Source organism: Neolamprologus brichardi, chromosome 17 (genome assembly GCF_056152115.1).
Source record: "Neolamprologus brichardi isolate AB-2024 chromosome 17, ASM5615211v1, whole genome shotgun sequence".
NCBI classification, from domain to species: domain Eukaryota; kingdom Metazoa; phylum Chordata; class Actinopteri; order Cichliformes; family Cichlidae; genus Neolamprologus; species Neolamprologus brichardi.
In genome coordinates, this window is record NC_142120.1 from 29,322,944 (window position 1) to 29,348,592 (window position 25,649).

General features: G+C 41.3%; 1 protein-coding gene and 1 pseudogene across 3 annotated transcripts; both read left to right on the top strand.

The window, feature by feature from the left end:
- The first annotated feature begins 390 nt into the window (after positions 1-390).
- On the top strand, positions 391-20,842 carry hps3 (HPS3 biogenesis of lysosomal organelles complex 2 subunit 1). Of its 3 annotated transcripts, XM_087830344.1 has the most exons (25): positions 391-680; positions 1,257-1,334; positions 1,425-1,496; positions 2,796-2,889; positions 3,080-3,153; positions 4,055-4,267; positions 5,080-5,149; positions 5,369-5,457; positions 5,679-5,793; positions 6,118-6,271; positions 6,352-6,434; positions 6,947-7,121; positions 7,373-7,454; positions 7,644-7,801; positions 7,987-8,088; positions 10,872-10,980; positions 11,098-11,315; positions 11,664-11,841; positions 12,132-12,365; positions 12,552-12,749; positions 12,883-13,071; positions 13,193-13,297; positions 16,461-16,667; positions 16,781-16,868; positions 18,130-20,842. In XM_087830344.1, the coding sequence occupies exons 2-25, from the start codon at positions 1,284-1,286 to the stop codon at positions 18,255-18,257; spliced, it is 3,186 nt and encodes a 1,061-aa protein (XP_087686470.1). In that variant the 5' UTR covers positions 391-680; positions 1,257-1,283; the 3' UTR covers positions 18,258-20,842. The 3 variants fall into 3 exon arrangements, with proteins under 3 accessions (XP_087686470.1, XP_087686467.1, XP_087686468.1); XM_087830341.1 differs by lacking the exon at positions 7,987-8,088 and having other exon boundaries at positions 18,130-20,841; XM_087830342.1 differs by lacking the exon at positions 7,987-8,088 and having other exon boundaries at positions 6,121-6,271; positions 18,130-20,841.
- A 377-nt stretch (positions 20,843-21,219) lies between these two features.
- On the top strand, positions 21,220-25,121 carry LOC148097973 (uncharacterized; annotated as a pseudogene).
- The last annotated feature ends 528 nt before the right edge of the window (positions 25,122-25,649 follow it).

Consider the following 25,649-nt stretch of genomic DNA (forward strand, 5'->3'; position numbering starts at 1 on the left):
ATAAGACAATCTTACCGGGCGACCCTCAAATTTTGAGGGGTGGCCAGTGCCCCCCCCGGCCCTCCTTAGTGGTGCCCTGTCTCTCAGGACTCATACTCTAAACTGAATGGAGGAGGTAAACTGCTCTGCGATACTATGATATATCATACTATCTGCAAAATGGTAATGGGTTACAAGAAGTCACGAAAGTATATGAAAAATGTCAACAAATATTTAAGACAAAACACAAAAGACAAAACAGAACCAGCCCTTTACTTTATGACAGCTCGATAACCAGTAAAAAAGTTGAACGCAATACAAGCAGGCTCGTAAGCCAATCAAAAGCAGAAAAGGGCGGGCGCTGGATTGTTGTGGTTGACGTTTTACTTCCTCTTTCTTTGCGGCGTGAAATCAATAAACTGCAGCAGCGAAGCTCAAGTAGGAAGAGAGGAGAATCCGCGAGAAAAGCGACTTCACGAAGGAAAACGTCTGTCGCATGTTTTATGTAGAAAGTCAAAAAAAGTAAGAAGAACGAAAATAGTCGGTCGAAGAGCTCATGTGATGTGAAGTGAAACAATCCGGGGCTGCTGCTGCTCACAAGACTGCTGCATGTGATATCGATTACAGAAATAACACAGGGATGACCACAGCCCTGCTTCGGGCCCACATGGACGGCTAGAAATTCAGGCTTGAATACAGAGGTTTGTAGTGTGTGTTTTCTTTTTCTTTTTACCTTTATTACAACCGTGTTGTTCCCGCAGTCCTCGAGATTTAATTGCAATAGTTTCGCCTTTCCCCCCTGACTGATGTTAAAGTTTGAGAGAAAGTCTGCAGAAAGAGTTTTTAGCCTCATTCACTGGTCAAAAGTAGTTTGAATTGTGACGCAGACCTGCAGATCAGTAAAAAAACAACAACTTTTCCTAGTAAACGCCAACAAATATCTACCAAAGAAATGGAGGAAGGACACTTTCGTGTGAAATTCATGTGTGTGTGTGATATGATGTTTATGTGTAAAAAGTAAAAAAAAACTGCACGAGAATTATATGTGCAAGTATGCAAATTAGCCCAATGTGTCAAATAAAGGAAAAACTTTCCAGATGGCATCAGTCCTCATCAATAAACAATCCAGCGCCTGAGACTAAGTGCATCCTTTTCTTGAAGTAGTCCTGTTTACCCTGATGGATGAAGCCTCTGAGAAACACAGATAAAGTAAGAATGAAGCACCTTAACTAATGTTTTGGTTTTTTGTTCTTGTTTTAAATTTCCACCTTGTACAGAGTCCTCTTGCCAGAAGAAGACCAAACATGGTGCACGTCTACAACTGCCATCCTTTCTCCTCTCAGCAGATTGTGCAGGTAAAGTGAAACCTGACTGACGCTGATCCCGTGTCAGCCGTGTTTTATTACCTACGCTCGTCTTCACTGCTTTCCCTCTCTGTGGCTCAGGTGGAGAAGGAACCCGGACTGGTCTGCTGTGGAGGTGGAGCTATTTTTGTGGTGGCGACTGGAGGATGCAAGGTTGCTTTAATGTGCTTATGTTTACAGTTTGTGACCTTTTTAAAAATGTATTTATTTTAGTAATAACTTTGGTGGTAGCGAGGCAAAATAAGATAAAACAGTCAGTTTTGTGTTAAGCCTCTCCCACCAGATGTGCAAAGGTATTTGAGGGCATATCAGTCCCGTTAACTACACTGGGACGGGTTAATTTTGCTCCAGACCACTTGAATTACATCATGCTCAAAGGTTATTATTAGGGATGGGTATCGTTTAGGTTTTATCCGATACCGGTGCCAAACCGGTACTTTTGAAACGGTGCCGGTGCTTAAACGGTGCTCAAACCGGTGCTTAAATAATGGAGAACACAAAATTGGTCCAAAAACCTCTCATGTTCAGCTGTTTTTTTGTAAAAAGATAACAATGTTAGCCTTTTCTGCAGCTATGGGGCATATATGGTATCATTCTTGGCTGGAAGCAGTGCTTAAACAATGGAAAAAACACAAACTTTGTCCAAAAACCTCTCATGTTTAACTGTTTTCCACTTTTTCTTTGGTCATTTTAGCCTTTTTGGCCAGGGTGAAGGGAGTATCTGCCATGAAACAAGAAGGCAGCCGCATGTAGCTATGATGATGTTTGCTAGTTCACCTTACATGCATTAAGGTAATAGCGTGGTTAACCTACTCAACGTAAATTACACACGAACAACATTAAGCTACTCACGCACACTGGCAGGGCTAGGGGCCAGGACTCTCCTCTTCGGGTTTTTGGGGGATGTTGCTGACTCCGGGTCTGATAACAGGCACCACACCCGCAGTAGATGTGCTCGGTGTGAGGTCTCGCAGCAAGCTATCAAATACGGCGCATTTCTCGGCTTTTAAAAAAATGCTATACGTCGCCAGGTGTTTCATCGGATTTGAGGTGTTACCTCCTTTGACAGTATCACAGTATCAGCTTAAAGCACTTGTTGCAGGCTGCTGAGTTTGCATATTTTGCTGTGAAGTACAGCCAGACTTTTGACCGCTTCGCCTTGGGCATTTTTAATCTGTAGCTCTGCTCTAAAAGAACGTACGTACCTGGACCCGCCTACTATCCTCGGAAATGTAAAACGATTGGCTAGAATCTAAAGTGTATCACAGCTCAGGAAAAAAAAAAGCACTGAAATAAAGCACCGAAATGTGCGCTGCTTTTCGGTCTGGTTACTACCGGACACCGGTACCCATCCCTAGTTATTATTGATGTTTTGTCTTCCTCATCTTACTTAAGCATTTAGTAACTAACCCTTTGTAGTAGCCTGACACTGTTGTGCTGAACTGAATCCAGGTGGAGGCGTACAATCTGGAGGTGGAGGGCTGCCCCCTCATCTGCCGCTTTTCCACCATGGGCGCTGTGAGGAGCATCCAGCATAGCAAGATAGGTAAAGACATTTCCTGTCTTCCTCTACCCTCCGTACTGACATGCACTTTTTTGCTGTCTGTCTCCCATATGTGAGCAAAATGGCTTCAAGTGATGACAGTGTAAACTGGAAAGGCATCAAAAACAAAGACACTAGACACTGAAAAATCTTGGGTTTTATCATTGCCTCCTCTGTGCTCACTCACTTCTAGGAGACTACCTGGTGACCATTGAGGAAAAGAACAATGCCACCTACCTGAGAGCCTACACCAACTGGCGTTACCAGGTACACAAGAACCATCTCGAGTCCAAATCACCCAAGAGTAAAAATAGGACAGAAACCTCCTTGTGGTTAGGGGAAAAAGTGGTTGCGAGGTGATTTTTCATTCGGCGGCAGATTGCAAGTAGTTGCAGTGACCAACTGGTTGCCCAGCAGTTGAATGCACACCACCTTTAACTAGGATTACCTCGCTCTGGTGGTATGCAACCTGTCTCCAAGCAGTTGCAGTCCACCTAGAAATGGCTGCGGTCAGTCTCACAAAGCGTAGCAAAGGTTTGTAAATAACTAGCATCTAGATTATGAATGCAGATAGATGCTAACACATAATCAGTCAGTCAGTCTATCAGTCTGCTTTAATGGATGCAGATCATCTCCAATGCGTTTCTTTGGAATGGCAAACTTGACTCGGCTCATTGTGAATTAGTTTAATTATGGTTCTATACATAAATCTTATGTTGCTTTAATGTGATTAAACTGAGGAATATAATAAGCTTTTGTAAGAAAAAACTATCTGTCAGATTTTTACTGTGAATTTTTTGTAACTGGTACTCAGATGTGGTTGTCAGATTGTTCTAGCTCTCTAGCTAGCTGTCTTCATTTGAACTGTACATCCTGTTATCTTCATATCACAGTACACTATACAAAACCTTCAAATTGAGGTCACGAGCACCCTCAATCAGTCTCAATGGTCAGATGTCCAAGCTTACCTATGTTAGAGACAGACTGCCAAAGCAAATGGTATAAAGAGCATTTAAACATGTGCGTAGTTATGGATAAATTATGCTGAGAGCAAGAAGAAATAAGCAAATTATATTCCACCAAAGGCAGTCTGCAGCTGTCATGTATATTGCTGTTTTCTAATTACACACTGGGAAATATGTTAATGCCTTATTTTCCCTCTGTTCAGGCAGAGGAGAAGGCCCGCGTTGGGGTTCGTTTGTTGGGCCACTTGCTGGGTGGAGCATCTGTGTGGGGTGGAGTGCAGATGGAGATTATTGAGATCCCTCTGTCAGAGCGGCCCATTGCCGTGTCTTGCTGCCCGGTTAGAGGAGACCTGCTGGTTGGCTCTGAGAACACTCTGGTTCTCTTTACGTTGAGACAACACAACCAGCAGAACCTGGTAAGAACTCAATTCTTAATCAAAGTTTACCCGCTTTATTGCCGTTATGGAGTTTATCTGCATTTAAATTTACAATTCAATAATGTCTTTAATTTGTTAAAGACTGTTTATTTAAGTTTGTGTTACTCTTTTGTGCAAACCGGTGTAGCTTCTCTCTGATAAGGGTCGATTTCAAGGTGCTTCAACCTTTGTCTGCTGCTCCACAATACCTTCCACATTAATCTTAGTGCTTCTTAAGCATCTCCGTTGGGATTTGGTCTTCCTCTCATGCTGGACTCAGGACAGAATGGATGCTGCATTTATTCAATACACCATTTTGTGGTACTGATTTGTGATACGGTGCTTTGAGTGCTCAAGTTAAGGGGAAAAAAAGCTCTATATCAGAACCAAAGTCCTATTCTTCAGGACTGAACCAAAAATGAATTCCTTCATTCAAATTGAAGTTGTCTTGTGTGCCAGATGGGAGTCTTTAATGGGCCGATTCAGGCCCCCACACCCTATGTTTAACATCCCTGCTTTAAATAATATCTCTTCAATATAATATGGACGTCTTGGACATAAAGATTTTTTTTCCGCACATACTGTTGATAACTTGCACTCTTTTTTAGAAGATTTTAAAGTATTTTCCAAATATAATGAGTACCTTTAGGGTACTTTAAGGTTTTGTTAAGGTGGCAGCTTAGCACCATTTATTTTAATAGCTGGCTGTAAAAAGATCAAATGTTGTGGTAACGTCTTTCATCGAAAATGAGCAGACTCACTGATAACCTACACACTATGTTACACTGGAATAATGTTTGTTTCTTTGGGAGGAAAATCAGGAGAATCAGAGTCTTCAGAGCAGCTGGCCAAACACTCGGCAGCGCTGCGGTCAGAGTCAAGGTAACTAAAAAAACACACATTTATTAATTTATTAAGATATTTTCAGTCGAACACTCATTTTGTTTCGCAACTATCTACAAATCATCATCTGATCATTGATCAGGGAAGGATGTCTTACAATGAGCCGTGTGTATTTTATTTCATATAGCAAAGAGTTTACATTAGATGTGAATTAGGACTAAAAAGCTTCTATTCAATAGGCCTGTTTTCTACCAACAGCTCAGTCTTCAAATTCCAGCCAGAATCTTTCCGTCCTGGATTTTGAACGCTCCGTCATCCTGCACCTTCCAAAATTCACACCTAAGCAGGTGCTTTTCTTCACTTATTTTTATTTGTGGCTGTGTCAAACTGTTATATCAAGCATGTTCACTGCTTTTTATATTTAAAAATGTAAGCCTTTTCTGAGTGGATAGCTTGCATTTACATAATGAGAGAAAGAGAACAATTTCTGTAGTACTGGGAAATTTCTAACTTGAGCATTTTTCCTTGTTTTTGTTTTTGTTTTATTCCTAAATATTTTGACCGCTAGGTGGCACTGTGCGAAACATATGTGGCTGTGCAAGGAGAGCTGGAAGTCTTGATATTAAAACTGGATGAAACCTCTGAACCCCAAACTCTGGAGGAACCACTGGACACAAATAACGGTAACGGCACACATGTAAATGCTCTATAATGTGTTTTAAGTCATGGCTTTGGGGTTTATTTTTTTCTATTTAACTAGAAAAGGATGAGTAGAGAAACCTTTATGAATATGACTTACATTACTAAAGCTGACAATTAGACATTTTTACAGAGTTCTCAAGCATTCTTTTTGTTTTTATTCTACAGATTTAATACTAAAAAAACAACATAAAAAATGCATTCAAGCTCATATTTTTACATTGTCCACATGCAGCAGAGCATGAGAAATTTTATCAAATGTAGGCGTGACCTGTGATATGCGATCTGTGATCTTTCTGCATGGACAGCAGAATATCTGGAAGACCAGGCTGACTTTCTGGTTGTTCCGAGACACCAGGAGTTACTTGGCGATCGAGCTAAAGACTGCGACATCCCAGTTAGCATTGAAAAAACCGGGCTGGAAGAAGGAAGGCAGTATGCACTTTCTTACGTTCTTTTCAGGTGTGTCTGCACTTCTGAGTTTGTTCCTTAAGAATATTTCTCCCAGCTGAGGTTTGACTGAACTCCCTCCGGTCCTGCAGGCACTTTTCTCCAGAGTTCTTCCAAGGATGCAGCATGGATGAGATGCAGCTTCACTCCCTGCAGCTTTACCCGTTGTTCACTGGTGAGTACCACATCAGTGTCGGTGCTTTGTGACAAGATTCAGGTTTCTTGACTGGAGTGAAGAAACAGTAGCTGATGCTACAAGTTAACAGTGCAAGATGATCTGTTATGAAATGAGGAGAAATGGCGTTAGAATTTTTTTTTCTTAGACATTGTAGTCTGTTCAGGAGTTTACATTCAGTCATCACAGGCATGAATTTCATGGTAATTTTGGACTTTTAATGATGTTTTGAACTCTTTGTTTTGCTCTAGTGTGAAATGATTGCGCAGCACACATCCTTAATGACTTTAAAAAACATTGCATTTCAGTAAAGTGTCATACCATGACATTCATGCCCGTGATGAGTGCATGTAAAGCTTCATTGCTATAGAGATATCTCTGTGGTATTTCTACAGCACCTTCACATTTCGGTGCAGTTTGCTCATGTTGTAAAAAATAATCCGTTTTCTTTTTGTCCTTGTGTGTGTTTTTGCCCAATCATTGTTTTTGAGGGATTGTTACTCTCTCCCCAGGTAACCAGTCTGTGTCTCCCAATGAAGCGACATGTGTGTTCTGCTTCTTCTCCCTCCCCACCACGGGCTACCTGTACAGTCTGAAGGGTGGAGTTGAGCTCCTGTCAGCATATCAGTATCCAGAGAAGGTCCTGGAGGCGGCGCTAACAGACCACCTGTTGCACGTCATAACAAAGTATGTCTGCAGCCTTGAAGGAGCCTGCATTCTGTGTGTATTTACATTTTACAGGGTTTCAAAAAAATAGGGCTCTAAATTCAACAGTTCACCAAACATCAGATAGATTACCTTTTTCATCAAACCCATCAAGCCTTATTTCCATGATATTCCAATTATACCCAAATATAGAAAAGTTGGTGTGTAATTTTTAATCTGTGGTTCTTACTTTCTTCGTGGATTACAAGTACATTTCTCTGTGTGGCTGGTAGGAGTGCATTGCAGTGTTTTACAGTACGATGTGCAGCTCTAGCAGCCAGGATTGAAGACCCCTACATCGATACGACCATGAAGGTATGAGCCTGGCACTGTTCGCGCCATTTACAGTATTTACAATAAGTGAAGCTAATTTAAAAGAAAGTTCAGCCTCAGTGCTCCCCTCACTGCAGAGATCCAGTTGGTGGCGCTAATATCTGTATGGATTGTTATTACATGTCTGTAAAGACACATTTACGCGTGTGTGTTTGTGTTTGTGTTTGTAAGGCCTGCCCACCCAGCAGCCTGGAGGTCTGTGCGCTCAGGATGCAGCTCTTCATCGGCCTGCGGTCGATGTGCGTGTACGGGCGCCATGTCATCCTGCTCTCTGCCGCCGACGCAGAGACACCGGGGGAGACAGAACGCGGCACACAGCGCAGGGGCCTGTAAGTTGTACGCACACACACGCCGCCATGTTGATTTGTACGCCTTTTGATTTTTAAAGGCTTTTTCAGGTTTGACCTCAGATACTTCCCTGCAGTTACCTGCATGTGCATGCATGTACGCACAAATATTTGAACATTTATGAGCCTGTTTGCTGTATGTGTGTACGTGTGTGTTGTTATTATAGCGAGTTGAAAGAACACAACATGCTGACTGGTATTTTCCTGGCGGTGGGAATTGATCCCGCAACCACGCCAGCTCTGGAGAGCCTTCTATCACGCCCCTTACTGTAAGACAAACCCAAAACCCATCCAACCCCCGTCCTTGTTGTCACTTTCAGGCCAAGCTGCAATGACGAGACCCTCAAAACACTCTCGTTCTCAAATGAAATCCTTATAAAGTCCCCTTCTGTAACCCTTGTTTCTCTTATGTTACAAGACTAAATGGTAAATGGACTTGTTCTTATATAGCGCTTTTCTACTCTGTCTGAGCACTCAAAGCGCTTTATACAACTAATTCATTCACCCAATCACACAAGCACTTTTTTCTGACCTAAGTGCTAAGTAATCTACCATTCATACACATTCACACTCCGATGGATGCATCGGAGAGCAACGCGGGGTTAGTATCTTGCCCAAGGATATTTGGCATGCAGACTGGAGCAGCCTGGGATCGAACCACCGACCTTCTGGTTAGTGGCTGACCTGCTCTGCCACCTGAGCTACAGCCACCTCAAAAACTAAATGATTCTTCTTTGCTTCCGTGTAGAGGTTAGAGGAAATCCATTAAAAACATTTTAAAAAACTAAAAGCACTCCAAGAACACAAACCTCCACCAAGGGAGGTCACTTTCTAAGCAGTATTTACTCTTTAAGGTAATAGTATTGTATTTTCGGTATATTTGTATATCTCTGTTCTTTTTAAACGTACTTTAAGGAGTTTGCAGTGCAGCAAAAATAAAGAAAGCGTGAAGGTGTTTGTTATTTGCTCTGCTGAAACCTATTTTTTTATGTTAATATAGGACATGTGTGGGATTCAACTCATTTTTTAGTAAAATAAATTTTTGATCACAAGTTTATTTAAGAAACATTGTTTTTAAAAGCCGTGCAACCTTCAGATCAATCTATTGATCATGAAAGAGAGGTCAGAGGTCAAATTTTAAATTTTAAACACTTATACGGTACTTTCTATATGTTGACAATACATACCACACTTGTAAGAATCGTAGTTTCTTAGTTATAAGCTTTTTGGCAACCAATAAATCATGGTGTTGATTTTAAGGACCTCGGTGGGTGTAAGGCAGAATTTGAACGTATTGTTAACATGACCCGACTCTACTAACTTTTATCAGCATCCATTCAAAACTTGTCCAGCTATTGTGTTGACAGACAGAAAGAAATGCAAATATACCAAAAGCATAACCTAATATCACGAACAACATATTATTTCATTAATAAGAACTTAGTGATCATGCCGTTTGATATAGAAAATAAAGAAAGGCAAATATAAAATTATATAAAAATTTAAAATCACTTTTTTTGGATTCATAAGAAATAAAGAACTGCTTAGCAGAAAAGGTCGTTAAGCAAGTAAGTTGCATGTGTTGTGAAGAAGTTCAGAAACCCTGTGACAGTATGCAGTCAGTCATTTCTGTTTAAAAAATGGTAAATGATCTGTATTTGTATAGCGCTTTACTTGGTTCTAAGGACCCCAAAGCGTTTTACACATCCAGTCATCCACCCATTCACACACACATTCATACACTGGTGATGGCAGCTACATTGTAGCCACAGCCGCCCTGGGGCGCACTGACAGAGGCGAGGCTGCCGGCCCTCTGACCACCACCAGTAGGCAACGGGTGAAGTGTCTTGCCCAAGGACACAACGACCGAGATTGTCGGAGCCGGGGCTAGAACCTGCAACCTTCCGATTACAAGACGAACGCACAACTCTTGAGCCACGATCGCCCCAAAAAACCAAATGATTAAAGTGTTTGTGTGAGTTTTGCAGCTTGGTCTAAAAGAGACAGCACTTCCTGTTTTAGTTTCTAAACCTAGCCATGGTAACCTGCCTAACTGCCCTCAGTGTGTGTTTGTGTCTTTTTTTTTCTCACAAACTAATCGTGCTAGAATTGACCTAAAAAGACAATTTTATCACAGAGGTTCCTGGATTCCTGTAACTCTTTCTCTTTGACTGACACAGATGCACACACAAGCCCCTCACCGTGTAACAAACACCTCAACATACCCTTGGTATGAAGCTCCTGTTACCCTGTTCACTAACTGTTTGTTAAAGCTGGGCAGACACTTAACAAACAGCTGAATTATGCTGTGAAGTGTTAGTCACTGATGTAGCACAGCGCATGTAGCTTCACGTGATCTAAATGTGCCAAAAAATTAGGTATAATCTGCAGTTTACCAGATGGCAGGGGAGGAAGACAGGATAAAAACATCATTAATAACTAATAATTAAATGGAAAGTGGTGTATCAATCCAGACCTACTGCAGAGTTACTAAGCGAGGAGCCAGGGGCGCTTACAGTCTCCCAGGCTACCATTGTACTCGTTGGTGTCAAATGATAAACCTGTTTAAAGACCAACAGGCAATAATTGGTTCTAAAAACTAACTGAGAGCAAATGAAGCGGATCTTATAGGCTAGATTATGTCCTCATGATCATTCTGACAGTTGTTTAGTGTGTGCCCAGTTTAACAATTTCTTTGAATTTGTAAAATGTAGTACTGCATTTCAGCAATATGCACTTTGTTTCCCATCCAGTGTATTTTGGATATTTTTGTTTTTGTTGTTTTTCATCCAAAATGTTTTTCTTTCCTGGGAATATCTTGTTTGTTTATTGGTTTGTTGTTTCTTGTTGTGCAATGTTTAGTTTATTGTGTGTGTCTGTACTGTCTTGTTGGTGTCCTGTAAAGGCAGTTTTTTTTTTATAGTTAAAATATCTACAGTAGATCACAACAAAGGTGGGTATAAGTACAGGATTCTTCCTGTGTATGTTGTGACTCAATGGTCAAAATCTTTGCTAATTTTTCTATATGTTGCTGTGTAATGTTTGATCTCAGGAGCAGGAGGTGGACGGTGTCTTCTACCAAAGAAAGCCGTGCAGCGGGACATGGATGGAACCTCTATGTTGTGGACACCGTCACCCCCTTTACTCTCTACCAGGAGATGGTAACTCTCATTTGCCTGAATTGTGTGTTGCGCAACTGTTGATGATGAATATGAAAAACTAAACAAATACAGACCTGCTGTGCAATCACTTGTGATTTGTCTGTGTGCGTTTTTCAGGTTGAGTACAGTCAGCGTTATGCAGAGACCAACCCACAGGCCCAGAGTCTGCGACACCTCCTCAGCGAAGCTCACCTCCTCCTGCGTGCTGCTCTACTACACGCATCAGACGAGCAACAGACGGGCCCAGGTGGCCCAGCAGATCACAGGACAGATCGACAAGTGCTGGAGGAGGCGCTGAGGGAGAACTGTGCCCAGCTGGGAGACAGTTTCAGCAGGTAACACACAACCTCTCCTGCAGGCAGGTTAGAGGGCTAATATCCCTTTGAATGTGTAGAAAATGTCTCCTTAATATGTTCACTGGCTTAACTCGCTGACAAAATAACCTAAATACACTTTAATTTAATGGTTAATGAGGGCACTGATGAAGCCTCTGTTATTTTTAGCCTTTAAAGTTTAAGGTCCATGCACATTCTGCATTGATAATAACATTTTATGGGTTTTTAAATGTGTTCAGTTAATGAGATTTTACTCTGTTGGACACCTTTACCTTCAGTTTTTGTATTTTCTGGCTATTTTATTAAAATTTGTTTCAGCAAAACTTTTAATCTCTTCTTTTCTCTAAGGGGCGGTCAGAAGGAGTGTCACCTTGCTCTGCCCTACTACAGGATGTCTGGTCTGTCACTCACAGAGGTCATGTCCAGGAATCGGCCATTTCCGGGCAGCCCTTCCTCCTATGGCCCTGGCTTCCTGTTTTACCTGAAACATTTCCTGTTAGAAGACTCGGAGCAGACCCTCAGTCAGGTACACAAAATCTAAATGAGCATGATTTGACAAGTTGAGGAGATTACTTTTTCACACAGGGCCAGGCAGGTTTGGTCAGCTTTTTTCCCTTAATAATTTAAATAATCATTTTAAACCATTTTGTAATTATTTAGAATGTCTTTGTCAAATATTAAAATTTGTTTTAAACATGACAAATATGCACAACAAACCTTAAGAAATTAGTAAGGGAACAAAAAATATAAAATATTGAATCAAAAGAGACGGGGAATGAAAATGAAGAAACCTTTTTAATCTTTCTTTCCCTGCAGGAAGCAGCTGATCAGGTCATTGACATTTTCAGCCAATCAGAGCCTGTAATGCTCATAAGCGTGTGCACCAGCCCCTGCATGATAAATGTCAGTCCTGCTCGGACGCTGCAAATTTTACAAAATCTGGAGGACTCGGTGGGCGTGTCGGTTTCACTGACAATCACCATGGCTACCATGATGCTGCGTTTGGGTGACCTGCAGCAGTACACACAGCTGATGGAGAGACACGCTGAGGTCAGGATTTCACTTGTTTTCTTTGGTGTACTAACTGCTCAAGGTGCAGTGCAAGGTCAAAGTTTGCTACATGATATTGCTTCTTTTTTTTATAATTGTATGTCCATATTTTTTCTATATTATATACTTTTCCACACAAAATGGACCAAAATAAAGAAAGTTGGTCCCTTTCCATTCTGTGCGTAGATGCTGCTAGTGTACGGGTTTATTGAGGAGCCAAGGCTGCTTCTCTATGGTGGATGTGCAAACCAGCATAGACGTGTTTATCCCACAGCTTTAACCCGCCAGATGGCTGACTCTCAGCCTGGACTGCTGGTGGCTGCCATGGTGGCTTTACATGAGAACAGCAAAGTTAAGCTGGAAGAGGCCGATCACATATTCAAGGTACTATTGGCACCTGGAAGTGCAGTGCCTGGAGGATAGTATATCAACCCGCTGATTTGTATTACTGCCTTTCTACACTTGGATGTAAAATTAATTTCAGTTTTACAGAATCTGATGCTTTCTACACTTTTAGGAGCTGCGTTGTGAAAACAGCCTGCAGGTCGATTTCTGGGAGGCGATGCTCATGGCATCATCAAATGACGCTGTCATTCAGGAGCTTCTGTTTCGGCTGGCTTCTGTCTACATCGACCGTCTAACAAATACAAAGTCAGAAAAGCACACGGCTCCAAAGCGCAAGTCACTGAAAAGTGCTGATGACCTGGTACGGCTACTTGGTGGTCTCTGTTTAGTAACCCCCCAATTCTTTTAATTTGTTCAATAACCAGATCTTAAAGACACGAGTTTCACCCAATCAGCTGCTCCCATGTTTGTGTCTGTTCCAGATCAACTCGTGCTCTCATTACGGTGCTTTGTATCCATGGCTCATTCTTCTAAGTCCAACAGACATTACCAGTTCCCAACACCTGGAGGCGCTGCACAAACTGCAGGTATTTTCTAAAGTCTGCTTTGACTGCATGGATTCAATACAGTTAAGTCCATAAATATTTAGACAGAGACAACTTTTTTTCTAATTTTGCTTCTATGTTACAACAATATATATTTAAATGAAACAACTCAGATGCAGCTGGAGTGCAGACTCTCAGCTTTAATTCAGTGGGTTGAACAAAAAGATTGTATAAAAATGTGAGGAACTAAAGCGTTTTTTAACACAATCCCTTCATTTCAGGTGCTCAAAGGTTACTGAAAATAAAATGTTAATTTCTAATACTTGGTTGAAAACCTTTTTAAACCCCTTTGCTGTCAATGACAGTCTTGAATTCATGGACTTCACCAGATGCTGGGTTTCCTCCTTTTTAATGCTCTTCCAGGCCTTCCCTGCAGCTGCTGTTTGTTTGTGGGATTTCTGTCCCAAGTTTAGTCTTCAAGAAGTAAAATGCATGCTCACTTGGGTTAAGATGACTGACTTTTCCATTCAAGAATATTCCACTTCTTTGCTTTAATGAACTCCTGGGTTGCTTTGGCTGTATTTTTTTGGGCTATTGTCCATCTGTATTACGAAACACGGCGCAGTCAGTTTGACTGCATTTAGCTGGATTGGAGCAGACAGTGTATCTGAATACCTCAGAATTCATTTGGCTGCATCTGTCCTTTGCCACATCATCAGTAAACACCAGTGTCACAGTCCCATTAACACCCATGCATGTCCAAGCCATCACACTACCTCGGATGATGAGCTGTTTCACACCTTCTCCATACATTTTTCTTTCCATCATTTTGGTAGAGGTTAATCTTGGTTTCATTTTTCCAAACAGTATTTTTCCTGAACTGGGCTGGATTTTCTGGATGTTTTTTTTTTTTATCAAAGTCCAATGTAGCCTTTCTATTCTTGAGGATTATGAGTGGCTCGCACCTCGCAGTGAATCCTCTGTATTTACTTTCATGCAGTCTTCTCTTTGCTGTAGACTTGGACATCGATACGCCGACCTCCTGGAGAGTGTTGTTCACTTGGTTGGCTGTTGTGAAAGGGTTTTCTCATCACCATGGAAATGATTCTGTGATCATCCACTACTGTTGTCTCCTGTGGGTGTTCAGGTCTTTTAGCGTTGCTGAGTTCAGCAGTGCTTTCTTTCTCCAAAAGTTGATTCTGTTCATCTGGACGTAGCGTTTTCAGTGGGAGAAACATTTCATCACTCATCCAAGTGACTTCTTCAGTCTCAGCTGACTGCAGGTTTCCCCAATCTTATAAACAGTACATTTGCATAATGACTGAAACTAGCACCACTGTAGGAACAATGGGCTGTGAGGTCAGTTCCTTCATCATAATTATGCAAATTCTCATGATCATTGATCAACAACTACTGATCAAGGCCCGCTGATCAAAGACCACCAATGGCCATGAGTACCATTCACCATCTTTCACCATCTTACAATGCTGTGATTGCAGCCATTCCCCAACTCTCTGTGAATGGTACTCATGGCCATTGATCAGTGGTCTTTGATCAGGGGTTGTTGATCAATGGTCATGAGAATTTGCATAAATTAAAAAAAACAATTAAAACATTTAAATAATTTGTTAGTGTGTGTGTGTGTATATTTATATTATACAGGACCTCATATCGGTATTCTCCAATTGATACATTTTTACATTTATATATCGACTGTTATGTCAGCCCCTTGCATTATCACAGTAGGGCTGCTGTACATGGAATGACCAGCAGATGTCAGCACATCCAAATGAGCTGTTAAACGTTGCTTTGTGTGATCTGCCTCTTGGTGAACCGATTGGCCGGAAAGATTTGACACATTCACGGGGCTTCATCACACCATCACTACTATAGTACCACTTTCTCAGAAGGGTTTTTTCTGTTTACGCAGCTTAAGGATGGTTTGTTTCACCTGCACAGAGAGCTCCTTTGACCGCATGTTGTCGGTTTACAGCAAAAAACCAGGGCTATCAACTCCAGGCCTTTGATCGGCTTAATTGATAATGACATAACAAAGAAAATGCCCACACCTGCCCATGAAATGGCATTTGAGTTAACTGTCCGATTACTTTAAAAAGAGGGTGGAACATGTTAACAAGCTAAAACTCCTCAACCCTTCATCCAATCTGAATGTGGATATCCTCAAATGCAATCTGAGTCCATTGATCTCCATTATATAACTATAATTGGAAGATGTTTCAGTAAACAGGTAAAAGAAGAAAAAAACAAATATAGTTGGACCTTAGTGTATAACAGACTAATGCAGCCACTGAGACATCACTGAATTGCTGCCCAACCTGTGCAGGAAACACAATTTCTTCTACTCGGTTGTGAACAGACCCCTTTTTTTCTGTTCACAATAAAACCCTTAAATGCTTTTACAATAAAACCCTCAGTACTCCTACAGCAGTAAATGAAACTCCTGTTGAGAAAGTGCTGATAGTTGTGGTTTATGCCTTTTTATAAAACAAAACAAATATCCCCAGTACATTCATTATGAAGAGGGAAATCTATTTTGTTTGTTGCTGTAAATGTTTCCTTCTGCTATAAATTTGGGAGCTGTTTTTTGGAGCCATCTTCAACTGGCCATTGAAGTAACTGAGGTTTTCAGCCCCCGGTGACTTTCAGTGTGTGACAGTTTAATGCTTTTCAGCATCTTTATTACTAACACACACGGTTGCTGTTCTGAAACACACACAGCTGCAGCTTTTCAGCCACCAGCCAATTACATACAGACTACAACAACGACAGTCAGGAACCGCTTCCATCTCCCCTGCAGAGGCACCGCAGACAACGCGCCGCCACAGTGACAAATACATTTTGTTTGTGGCAAACGTTTGACTTGTCTCAGCTGGCAAAGCACAGGTGTACAATTGATGGCTGCATTCCACATAGGGTGAGGCCCTATTCACCGTCATTACTGGAACTTATAGTAATACGGGGCCATCATGCATTCCATGGCTTGTGAACTTGTTGCAATAAATATGTAGGTCAGTGACATTTGAAGAGAAAACATTTATCTGTGCTATCAGTAGTGGACTTGGTGACATATAGCAGTTTATTTATGTTTCTTTATGTTTCTTTTTCTTCTCGTGGACTTTAATTTAAAATCTAGCTGCTGTTCTTCTGTAATTGTAATTTTAAGTGTTCCCGTTTGTGTGTGCAGTCTCTGCTGTGTGGTCCATCTCTGTCTGTGGGCTCCGTCGTGCCTTTGTTGGAGCGCCTGTCAGACGAAACCTTATGGGGCTTCAGCCTTCACCTCCTTTGCGCTACCAGAAGGGGGCAGTATGATAGGAGCATTGAGAAGTTGCTGGACAGATGTCCTCAAGCGATCATACCCTACGCCAATCACCAGTTACAGGAGAAAAACATGGTCTGTACTGATCACGGGGCTTACATTTGAAGTCTGTAGCTACACTTTTTAGTTTATTTTTAATTTCGCACCTAATTCAACTCCCGTCTCAATCACATGTCTAATCTCCGCAGGCACTTTGGTGGCAAAAGCTCCTCCCAGAGCTTTGTCATCGCACAAGAGTGGCCTCAGACAACAGCATCCTCCTGGCTGCTCTCAAAGGTAGAGGTATTTTTCCAAAGAACTTTCACTTTCGTTTAAAACAATTAGGATTTGCTGTGCTTTCGTCAGTCATGACTCACTAATGACCTTGTATTGTTCAGACTTATAATTTTATTACGCGGCAAAGCCGTCTGGCAGGTTTGACAACATTTTTGACATGAAATGAATTCACATTAAATCCCTACTTTAAGTCACATCCTCAGCTATTCAGAAACCTATAATTAATAATGGATTACGTGCTCAGGGAAAAGATTTGAATCATTTAAACTGTAGAATACAATTTTAAAATGACAAGCAATGAAGTCATCTTAGTCCAGATCTTCAAACAGTTTCAACAGTTTAATCAGTTTAATGGTCTAAAACTTAAACTGGGTCTTAAAAAAAATAGCTGGATGTAATTTTATTTTACTGTTTGGTCTTTGTTTTTGTGTGCCAAGCGACTTTTTCAGTCATTCATCTTGGTTGAAGCCCAAACCCACAGTCTGTCTGTTCTGTGTAGTCATGTTTTGAACAGACACAGTCAATCTTTTCAAAAGCAGAATTGACTGCCTGCATGAAATGTGTTCAGGGAACATCAGTAAATTGTAACTTCAGCAACTAAATTGCTCTTCTGTCCCATTTCTAGGGAAAGGCATTCAGTCATTCAGCTTCTTAAATCCTGTCTGCACATTAAATGTAGCTTTACTGACCAACAAGTTCCAAGCCTCCATTAAACTTGACTAAAGGTGTACTCACACTGGGTACTGTTGCCGTGCATGATTCTCTTCTCTAATCCACCACTGGCGAGCATTCACACTCATCTAAACTATCCTGGTCAGAGTACCCATCACTTACTCTCCTCACTCGGGTTCTTTTGAAAAGCACAGGGAAATTGATGTTTTTATGCATTATGTGTCTTATTTGGGGAAGTGGTGACACGTGTCCTCTCACATATTTGTTAATTTCTTGCAGTAATTTTTATAGAGGCGTCTGTCATTGGGAAAGTGTTGGAGATCTGTGCTGGGGAATGAATAGCAATTCATTACAATATGATTAAACAAAGTGAACTCTGAGGGTGCAGCAGGCTTGGGTAGACTGGTGTGAGCACTCCCCAAGCCACTTCTGTAAGTGGATATATTATGATGGGAATTAAAGAAATATCAGGAAATTACTTACTGATATTGGCAAAGAAACTAGAAGTATGAGGAAGTAACATCTTCTGTGTGTGTGTGTGTGTGTGTGTGTGTACTTGAGTTTAATGAGACTTGTTTTTTGTCAACAGAGACGCTTGTCGTAGTTGCTATGGAGATGAGCCCCGCAGAATTCCTGGAGCTCATCCCTGATGATGGCACAGCATCATACTTCTTGCCACACCTGTTGACGTGCAGCCAGAGACAAGTGCTGGCCTGAAGTGTGCATACACACACACAATGAATACTGAGAAAACATTTCAGAAGAGTCTTCAGAGTTGTGTTTGTTGGCCAGCCACTGTGGATGACTCAACTTGCAGTATTTAAACTATTTGTTTGAGATCAAGCAATCATGTATTATAAGCACTGTGCAACTAAACTCAAAGGCTTTAGAGTACTATGGTGGACATATCTCCTATTTGATGTGATTGAACAAATACAGGAACAGGCCTGCCGGGGGTGTACTATGTAAACGATAAATGGACTGGTTCTTATATAGCGCTTTTCTACTCTGTCCGAGCACTCAAAGCGCTTTATACAGCTAATTCATTCACCCAATCACACCCATTCACTTCTAAGTGCTTGCTTACTTGCTAAGTATCTAACATTCATACACATTCACACTCCGATGGATGCATCGGAGAGCATCATAGGGTTAGTATCTTGCATGCAGACTGGAGCAGCCTGGGATCGAACCACCGACCTTCTGGTTAGTGGCTGATTCCGCTCTGCCACCTGAGCTACAGCCACCCCATGCTATGTGAGATTAATGGCTTAGTGAGGTGTGTTTAGAGTTTAGAGTTTTAGGTTTAAAACCAGTGCCATTATCATAAATTCTGTTAATGAAAGCACGCACCATGGTTAGATCACTACCCGAGAGAACTTTATATATGCAGACCTGTTGGTTGGTACGTTAGTAACACCACTTAACCTAAACCATGCAGTTAGGTTACTCATGCTTTCTCTCTCACATTGTCACTGGAATTTACAGGTGTTTGGTTACTGATGCAGCAAATGTTCACATATTCTTTTATGTTTGGTCACTTACCAGTTGTTTTTTTTAATTGGCATTAATCAGTTATAAATTCACAAGATTAACACTTTTTCTGCACTCTCCAAAAGTTGATTCTGTTCATCTGGACGTAGCGTTTTCAGTGGGAGAAACGTTTCGTCAGGCTTCTTCAACAACCACTGATCAAAGGCCATGAGTACAATTCAGAGTTGGGGAACGGGTGCAATCACAGCATTTGTAAGATGGACCCTTTGGCCCCCTCCTCGATTCAGAGATGGTCTTTCCCTTTTCAGGTAAATGGCCTCCTTGACTCCCCGTTCAAACCAGCGTCCCTTCCTCATCAGGATGAGTACATCCTCATCATGGAAAGAGTGTCCACTGGCCTTGTAGGTGTAAAAAGACTGCAGAGTCCTGGTATGAGTGGCGAAACGTTTCTCCCACTGAAAATGCTACGTCCAGATGAACAGAATCAACTTTTGGAGATTTACTTACCTGGATGATTGAGCAGGCATTAAGACACTTTCCTGCACGGTTTCTCTTTTGCTGGATTTGTTCCACCTCACTCATTTTGCTTTTTGGCACGATATTTTCTTGTATGTTATTAAAGTTTCTCGACCCTGAAGTGGAAAGCCCAGATTACTAGTGAAGCTGCTCTCGGTTTTCTACATCAAGATCTGTTGATAACCTCTGTTACCATCTCATATGTCTGAGCGATGCCAAGAAAGCCTTCCTACACTGAAGTTGCTTCATAGTATCCCCTTTAGGTCATGGAGAGCTTTTAGCAATCCCCCTCCTCAGGGCTGAAGCCTGTTTATCTGGTTTTATGGAGTGGGGGTGGGGTTGTTTTTGAAGAACTGTCGATATGTAGATATCGTTTTGTTTTCCCGTTCATAATCTACTATCACTGGCCACGTTGTTAGGTACACCTTGCTAGTACTGAGTTGGAGCTACTTCTCTCATCAGAATGTACTTAGCATTGAACAGGTGTACCTAACAAAGTGGCTGGTGAGTCTATATGTTTATGAAACACTTTAAAATTCAGATTTTTACTGTTAGAACTGCAGAGGAACATTCAATTTATTTTATTTTTTTAACTAAAGTTCTTAAGTGTGGAGATTTAGAGGTGAGTGACCTTTGAGCACTGATTTGTCCACTGATTATTATTTTTTTAAACAATTGCATGGATGTCTGTTAAGTGATAACGCTGTTCAGATAAACGGTAAATACATACCTCAACACATACCGGCATCTTCTTCCTGCTGTATTTACTGTTTATTGTCACAGAGTGTGAAAGTTTAGTTTTGGCCACAGAAACTTTAAACCTGTTTGTCACAAACAAGTGTTACATATCATCTGAGTATGTAGCAGACATAGAGATATTGTATTCAAGCAGCTGCCAACCAGTCTACCAGCTCACTTTTTTTTTTTCTCAAATGACAGTTTACTTTGACTATGCTTTCCATGAACAGCTGAAGCGACCAGAAAGCGTTTGTGAAGTAGTTGGGTTCTGCAAACATTTTAGGATTCAGGTAAACAATAAGCACAGTAGAACAAATATTGGTTTCATATGTCTATGTGAACAAAATCATTTATCATAATCAATTACATCTTCTCCATTGAACGCCTTTTAAAACTTATTTGAATATTTCATCATGTAAATCAACAACTAAGACCCGAACTCTTTCATGGCATGCATTTTTAATTTTTCTTCGCTATTTGGGTTGATTGGGACCTAAAGAATGTAAAAACAAAGAATTACCAGATTTTTTTTTTTTTTTTACCTAATTTTTGTTTTTGAGAAAAATGAGATCCACATATGAGGACATTTGTATCAATTTTTGATAGAACAGTGGCAGTATAATGTCCTCGTAAGTGGATATCAGGCCCTTGTAGAAAAAAATGGGAAAAAATTAAGTATTTTGGTCTAGACGTCCCAAAATGTGATGTCCACATATGTGGACGCCAGGTCCTAGGAGGTTAAGGAAGAGGAAAAGCTGAGCAGAGGAATGCAGTCAAGTGAGGGTTATGAGGAATCTGTCTTCACACAGCTGATTCCTCATAACCCGGGCGATCGTTATCGGTTACAGTTCGTCTTGTAACCAGAAGGTTGCCGTTTCGAGCCCCGGCTCGGACAGTCTCGGTTGTTGTGTCCTTGGGACAGACACTTCACCTGATGGCCAGAGGGGCCTATGGCGCGACATGGCAGCCTCGCTTCTGCCCCAGGGCAGCTGTGGCTACAACTGTAGCTTGCCTCCACCAGTGTGTGAATGTGAGAGTGAATGAATAGTGGAATTGTAAAGTGCTTTGAGGGCCCCAAAAAGCAATCAATTATTATTATCATAACCCTGGTAAGTAAATCCCAAAAAAGTTGATTCTGTTCATCTGGATGTAGTGTTTTCAGTGGGAGAAACATTTCGTCACTTATCCAAGTGATTTCTTCAGTCTCAGCTGATTGCAGGTTTCCCCAATCTTATAAACAGTACTTTTGCAGAATGGCTGAAACCAGCACCACTGAGGGAACACTGGGATGGGAGGTCTTCGATCCTCAACCCGTCGGTAGGCAGCTCTGAACACCACATCCAGAACACCCAGAACACTGTGTTGAGAAGGTGAGAGATGTCATTATGGAGGCAGATGAAACCGTGGTCTCGTACGATGTTACATCTCTCTTCACTTGCATTCCAGTCACGGAAGCGTTGGAGGTCTGTAAGAGATTACAGAATGACCCCAACCTCAGCAACAGGACCACTCTCTTTTGGAACTGTGTCTTCATTCCACCTACTTCACATTCAAGGGTCAGTTCTACAGGCAGAAACATGGGTGTGCCATGGGCTCCCCAGTTTCACCCACCGTTGCCAATTTGTACATGGAAGAAGTGGAAAAGAGGGCTTTGCTATCCTACCCTGGAACACCACCAAGCCATTGGTTCAGGTATGTGGATGACACCTGTGTGAAAGTCAAATCTCAGGACGTACCACATTTCATGGATCACATTAACTCGGTGGACCAACACATCAAATTCACCAGGGAGGATATGAAATGTGGCAGGTTCGCCTTCTTGGACTGTGAGATTTCCATCAGTAATGGGGGACATCTAAAAGCTGACGTGTACTGTAAACCTACGCATACGGATCAGTATTTAAGGTTTGACTCTCATCATCCATTGGAGCATTACCTGGGTGTCATCAGGACGCTACAACACAGAGCGAACACCATCCCCACTGACACAGCGGTCAGGGAGGCAGAAAAACAGCACATCAAGAAGGCCCTGAGTAAATGTGGTTATCCCATCTGGACATTTGTCAAAGCTGGGAAGGCACCTAAAGAAAGCTCCAGCCGATCCAGGAGAGAAGGACAACTGCTGAGTAAGCGAAAACCTGTAGTGATCCCATATGTATCAGGAGTATCAGAGCAGTTGAGACACATTTTTTCTAAACACCAGGTCTCTGTGGCTTTTAAACCCCAAAACACGCTGCGCCAAAAATTGGTCCACCCCAAGGATCAGGTCCTCCGACACAAACAGAGTAACATAGTGTACGCTGTTAGGTGCAGGAGGATTGCCAGGATTTATACATCGGGGAAACCAAACAACCTCTGGCGAAGCGGATGGCACAACACAGAAGAGCTACCTCGTCAGGCCAGGACTCTGCAGTCTATTTATACCTACAGGCCAGTGGACACTCTTTCCATGATGAGGATGTACACATCCTGGACAGGGAGGAACGCGGGTTTGAACGGGGAGTCAAGGAGGCCATTTATGTGAAAAGGGAAAGACCATCTCTGAATCGAGGAGGGGGCCAAAGGGTCCATCTTTTGCCATCTTACAATGCTGTGATTGCAGCCATTCCCCAACTCGCTGTGAATTGTACTCATGGCCATTGATCAGTGGTCTTTGATCAATGGTCATGACAATTTGCATGAAGGGAACTGACCTCACAGCCCATTGTTCATTCAGTGGTGCTAGTTTCAGTCATTATGCAAATGTACTGTTTATAAGATTGGGGAAACCTGCAGTTAACTGAGACTGAAGAACTTAGAAAAGTGACGAAACATTTCTCCGACTGAAAACGCTACGTCCAGATGAACAGAATCAATTTTTTGGGACAAACTTGGGACACACATCAGCCTCCAGTCATCTCAGGGAAAACGGTGGTGCATGGAGCAGTATGCATTCCATGACAGTGAAAAGGAAATGCACAAGACTTCTTGGAAGTTAGATAATGTGATAAACAAAGGTAACATTAGAAATACCAAGTCGTAGCTCACACCCGACTTCTCAGAATCTTGTCCAAGACATTTGGAGTGACTGCCGCGAATCACCATTATCAGGGAACACAGGACCACCATCATAATTTCTGTTCCCTTCCCTCCTGATTGCAAGTGGCAGTAAACAAAGTGGATAGCTTGCAGACATAGTTAAAAGAAAACCCCCTCTGTCAGATGTTTTTTTGTCTTTTAATATCAGAACACGATTTTTTAAAAATAATCTGGTCTTTAGGAGCTTCTAAAATAATTTAAATATAACCTCAGGTGTAAAATTGCACACAACAGATTCCACTGTTTAATTGTTTATTTAACAAAAGTGCAAAATAAAATAAACATTTAACATGTTTAGCTGGTTGAGTCTAATGATGATCTACTCCAGAGAGGACTAGCAAGTCTTTCCACTAATGAATCTCACTACACAACCATGGACTTTAAATAGTTAGAAAATTAGTCGGTTAACCAAAAGCATTTGAATAGAAGCACCTGGTTGCTGCTTTCCTTTTTAATTCCTGTGGCAGCAGTAAGGTGTTTTAAGCGATTCACTTACTCCTTCTGCATTTGGCTTAGCTTTTCTTAAATAATGACAGCGCATTATTTCATATGTTGTTCACCTGAGGTTATATCTACCCAATTGTGTAAAAAAAAAAAAAGACCAGACAATTTTTATTTTATTTTTATATGTAAAACCTTAGAATTGAAAGGTGATGATGGGACAAAGCAGTGTCAATAGGAAGAAATGCTAATGGCAGAACACTTGATCCCAGCGTGGACCCAAAGGCCACATTAAGACAGTAGAACCTAGTGAATATGTAAAATGTTGTCTGGGGACGCCACTGCACAGATTTCCCCTGGGGGGCAGGCACACGTGCTGCTTCATACTCTTGTTTTATTGTGTCACCAAGCCAGTGAGAAAGTCACTATCTGAACAGAGCCTTATCCCTTGCACTTTCAGATGCAATGACTGGAGTGGATATAGCAAATCCAAATCACAGTTTCTGTACTGCAAAGATAATGCAGCCCAGAGCCTCTGACATGGTCTCCTTGTTGGAGAAGAACTTAAATTCTGCATGGTATGATAAACTAAGGGCTTGAGGTCAGTCAAGAATGACAGATTCCCTTCAAGTGCATTTGTAAGGCTGGAAAAAACCTGGAGATGAATGCCATACCCATATTTCTACAGCTAAGGTCCATTCTACTTTTGAGCTGCCACAGGTCCGTGTTCAAGACCCTGCAGGGAGTAGGGAACCACACTGTTGATGGACACTTGGGTGACACCAAGAGGACCCTGAGCTCTGACTGTCTGTGAAACATTATTGAAGGAATCAAGGGGAAAGCGTAAAGAAGGTGGTGTTGGTGAAAGCATCCAACACCAGGTCTTTCCACGTGAAAACAAATTTCTGATTTAAGTTTCAAGAAATACACAAAGATACTAACTCCATTTATCCATGTGACATTTCATCAGATCCATTTGAACCTCATGAAGGATATTAAATGGTAAATATTCAGTTTTTGATCCTGCTGATTAAAGTCTGTTCAGTGTGGAGTTTTATTATTCGCCTCAGTCTCAGCGAAATGAATAAACATAATTAGATATGGAATCATTGTTTCCTAGTACCTGCTACCAAAGCTCACGCTTAAGCCCAAGTAATTTCTTTATGATGTTTTAGCTGTTATTTTACACAGTTTCAAATCAAAGGTCCTGAAACGTCTTACTTGTAAACTTACATGTTGTAACAATTAATTTTTGCAGTACTTTTAACAGGAAAGTTGAAGTGAATGAAAATTAAGCCTGAATAATAATTTTAAAGAAGGAAATAAAAATATGGATTCTGAAATAATGTGTTACAGACTTTCTCCTTGCAGTCCATATTTTAATAAGGTAAATGAATGTTTTTGTTAATAATGGTATGATAGCTTTAAGAGCAGTATTTTAATAATCAGCCTTATGATGAAAGAAATTCTTAGGATAGCATGATTAGTGACCTTTTCTCATGACAGTGTCTATAACTTGAGGACAAGTCTCCTTCAAGCTCTACAGAGACAAAGTGGCATTGCTTGGGCCACATGTTGTACTTCTAAAGCTACTTTTGAATCAGGCAGAGCTTTTTTTTCAATTCATTTTTTATTTTGTTTCACACGTGGTACAGCAGTAATTCATTTCCTATACACAAACCGTCCTTTCAAAGGTCACACTGTTTTTGAACAGAACTCCCACAAATATCAGCTTCTAGATTATCCACACAACCAATCACAGCCTGAGAGCACAACTGTGAGCCAACCACAGCTTTAGACTGATGGGTTGCAGCTTGAGGTAATGAAACTTCACCTGTTTAG

Excerpts from the sequence above, each read along its gene's own strand:
- hps3 (XM_087830344.1), top strand. The coding sequence starts at position 1,284 with ATGGTGCACGTCTACAACTGCCATCCTTTCTCCTCTCAGCAGATTGTG. Across the intron at positions 6,272-6,351 it reads CTTTCTTACGTTCTTTTCAG|GCACTTTTCTCCAGAGTTCT; the intron begins GTGTGTCTGCAC and ends CCGGTCCTGCAG. Across the intron at positions 16,668-16,780 it reads AGTTACAGGAGAAAAACATG|GCACTTTGGTGGCAAAAGCT; the intron begins GTCTGTACTGAT and ends TAATCTCCGCAG.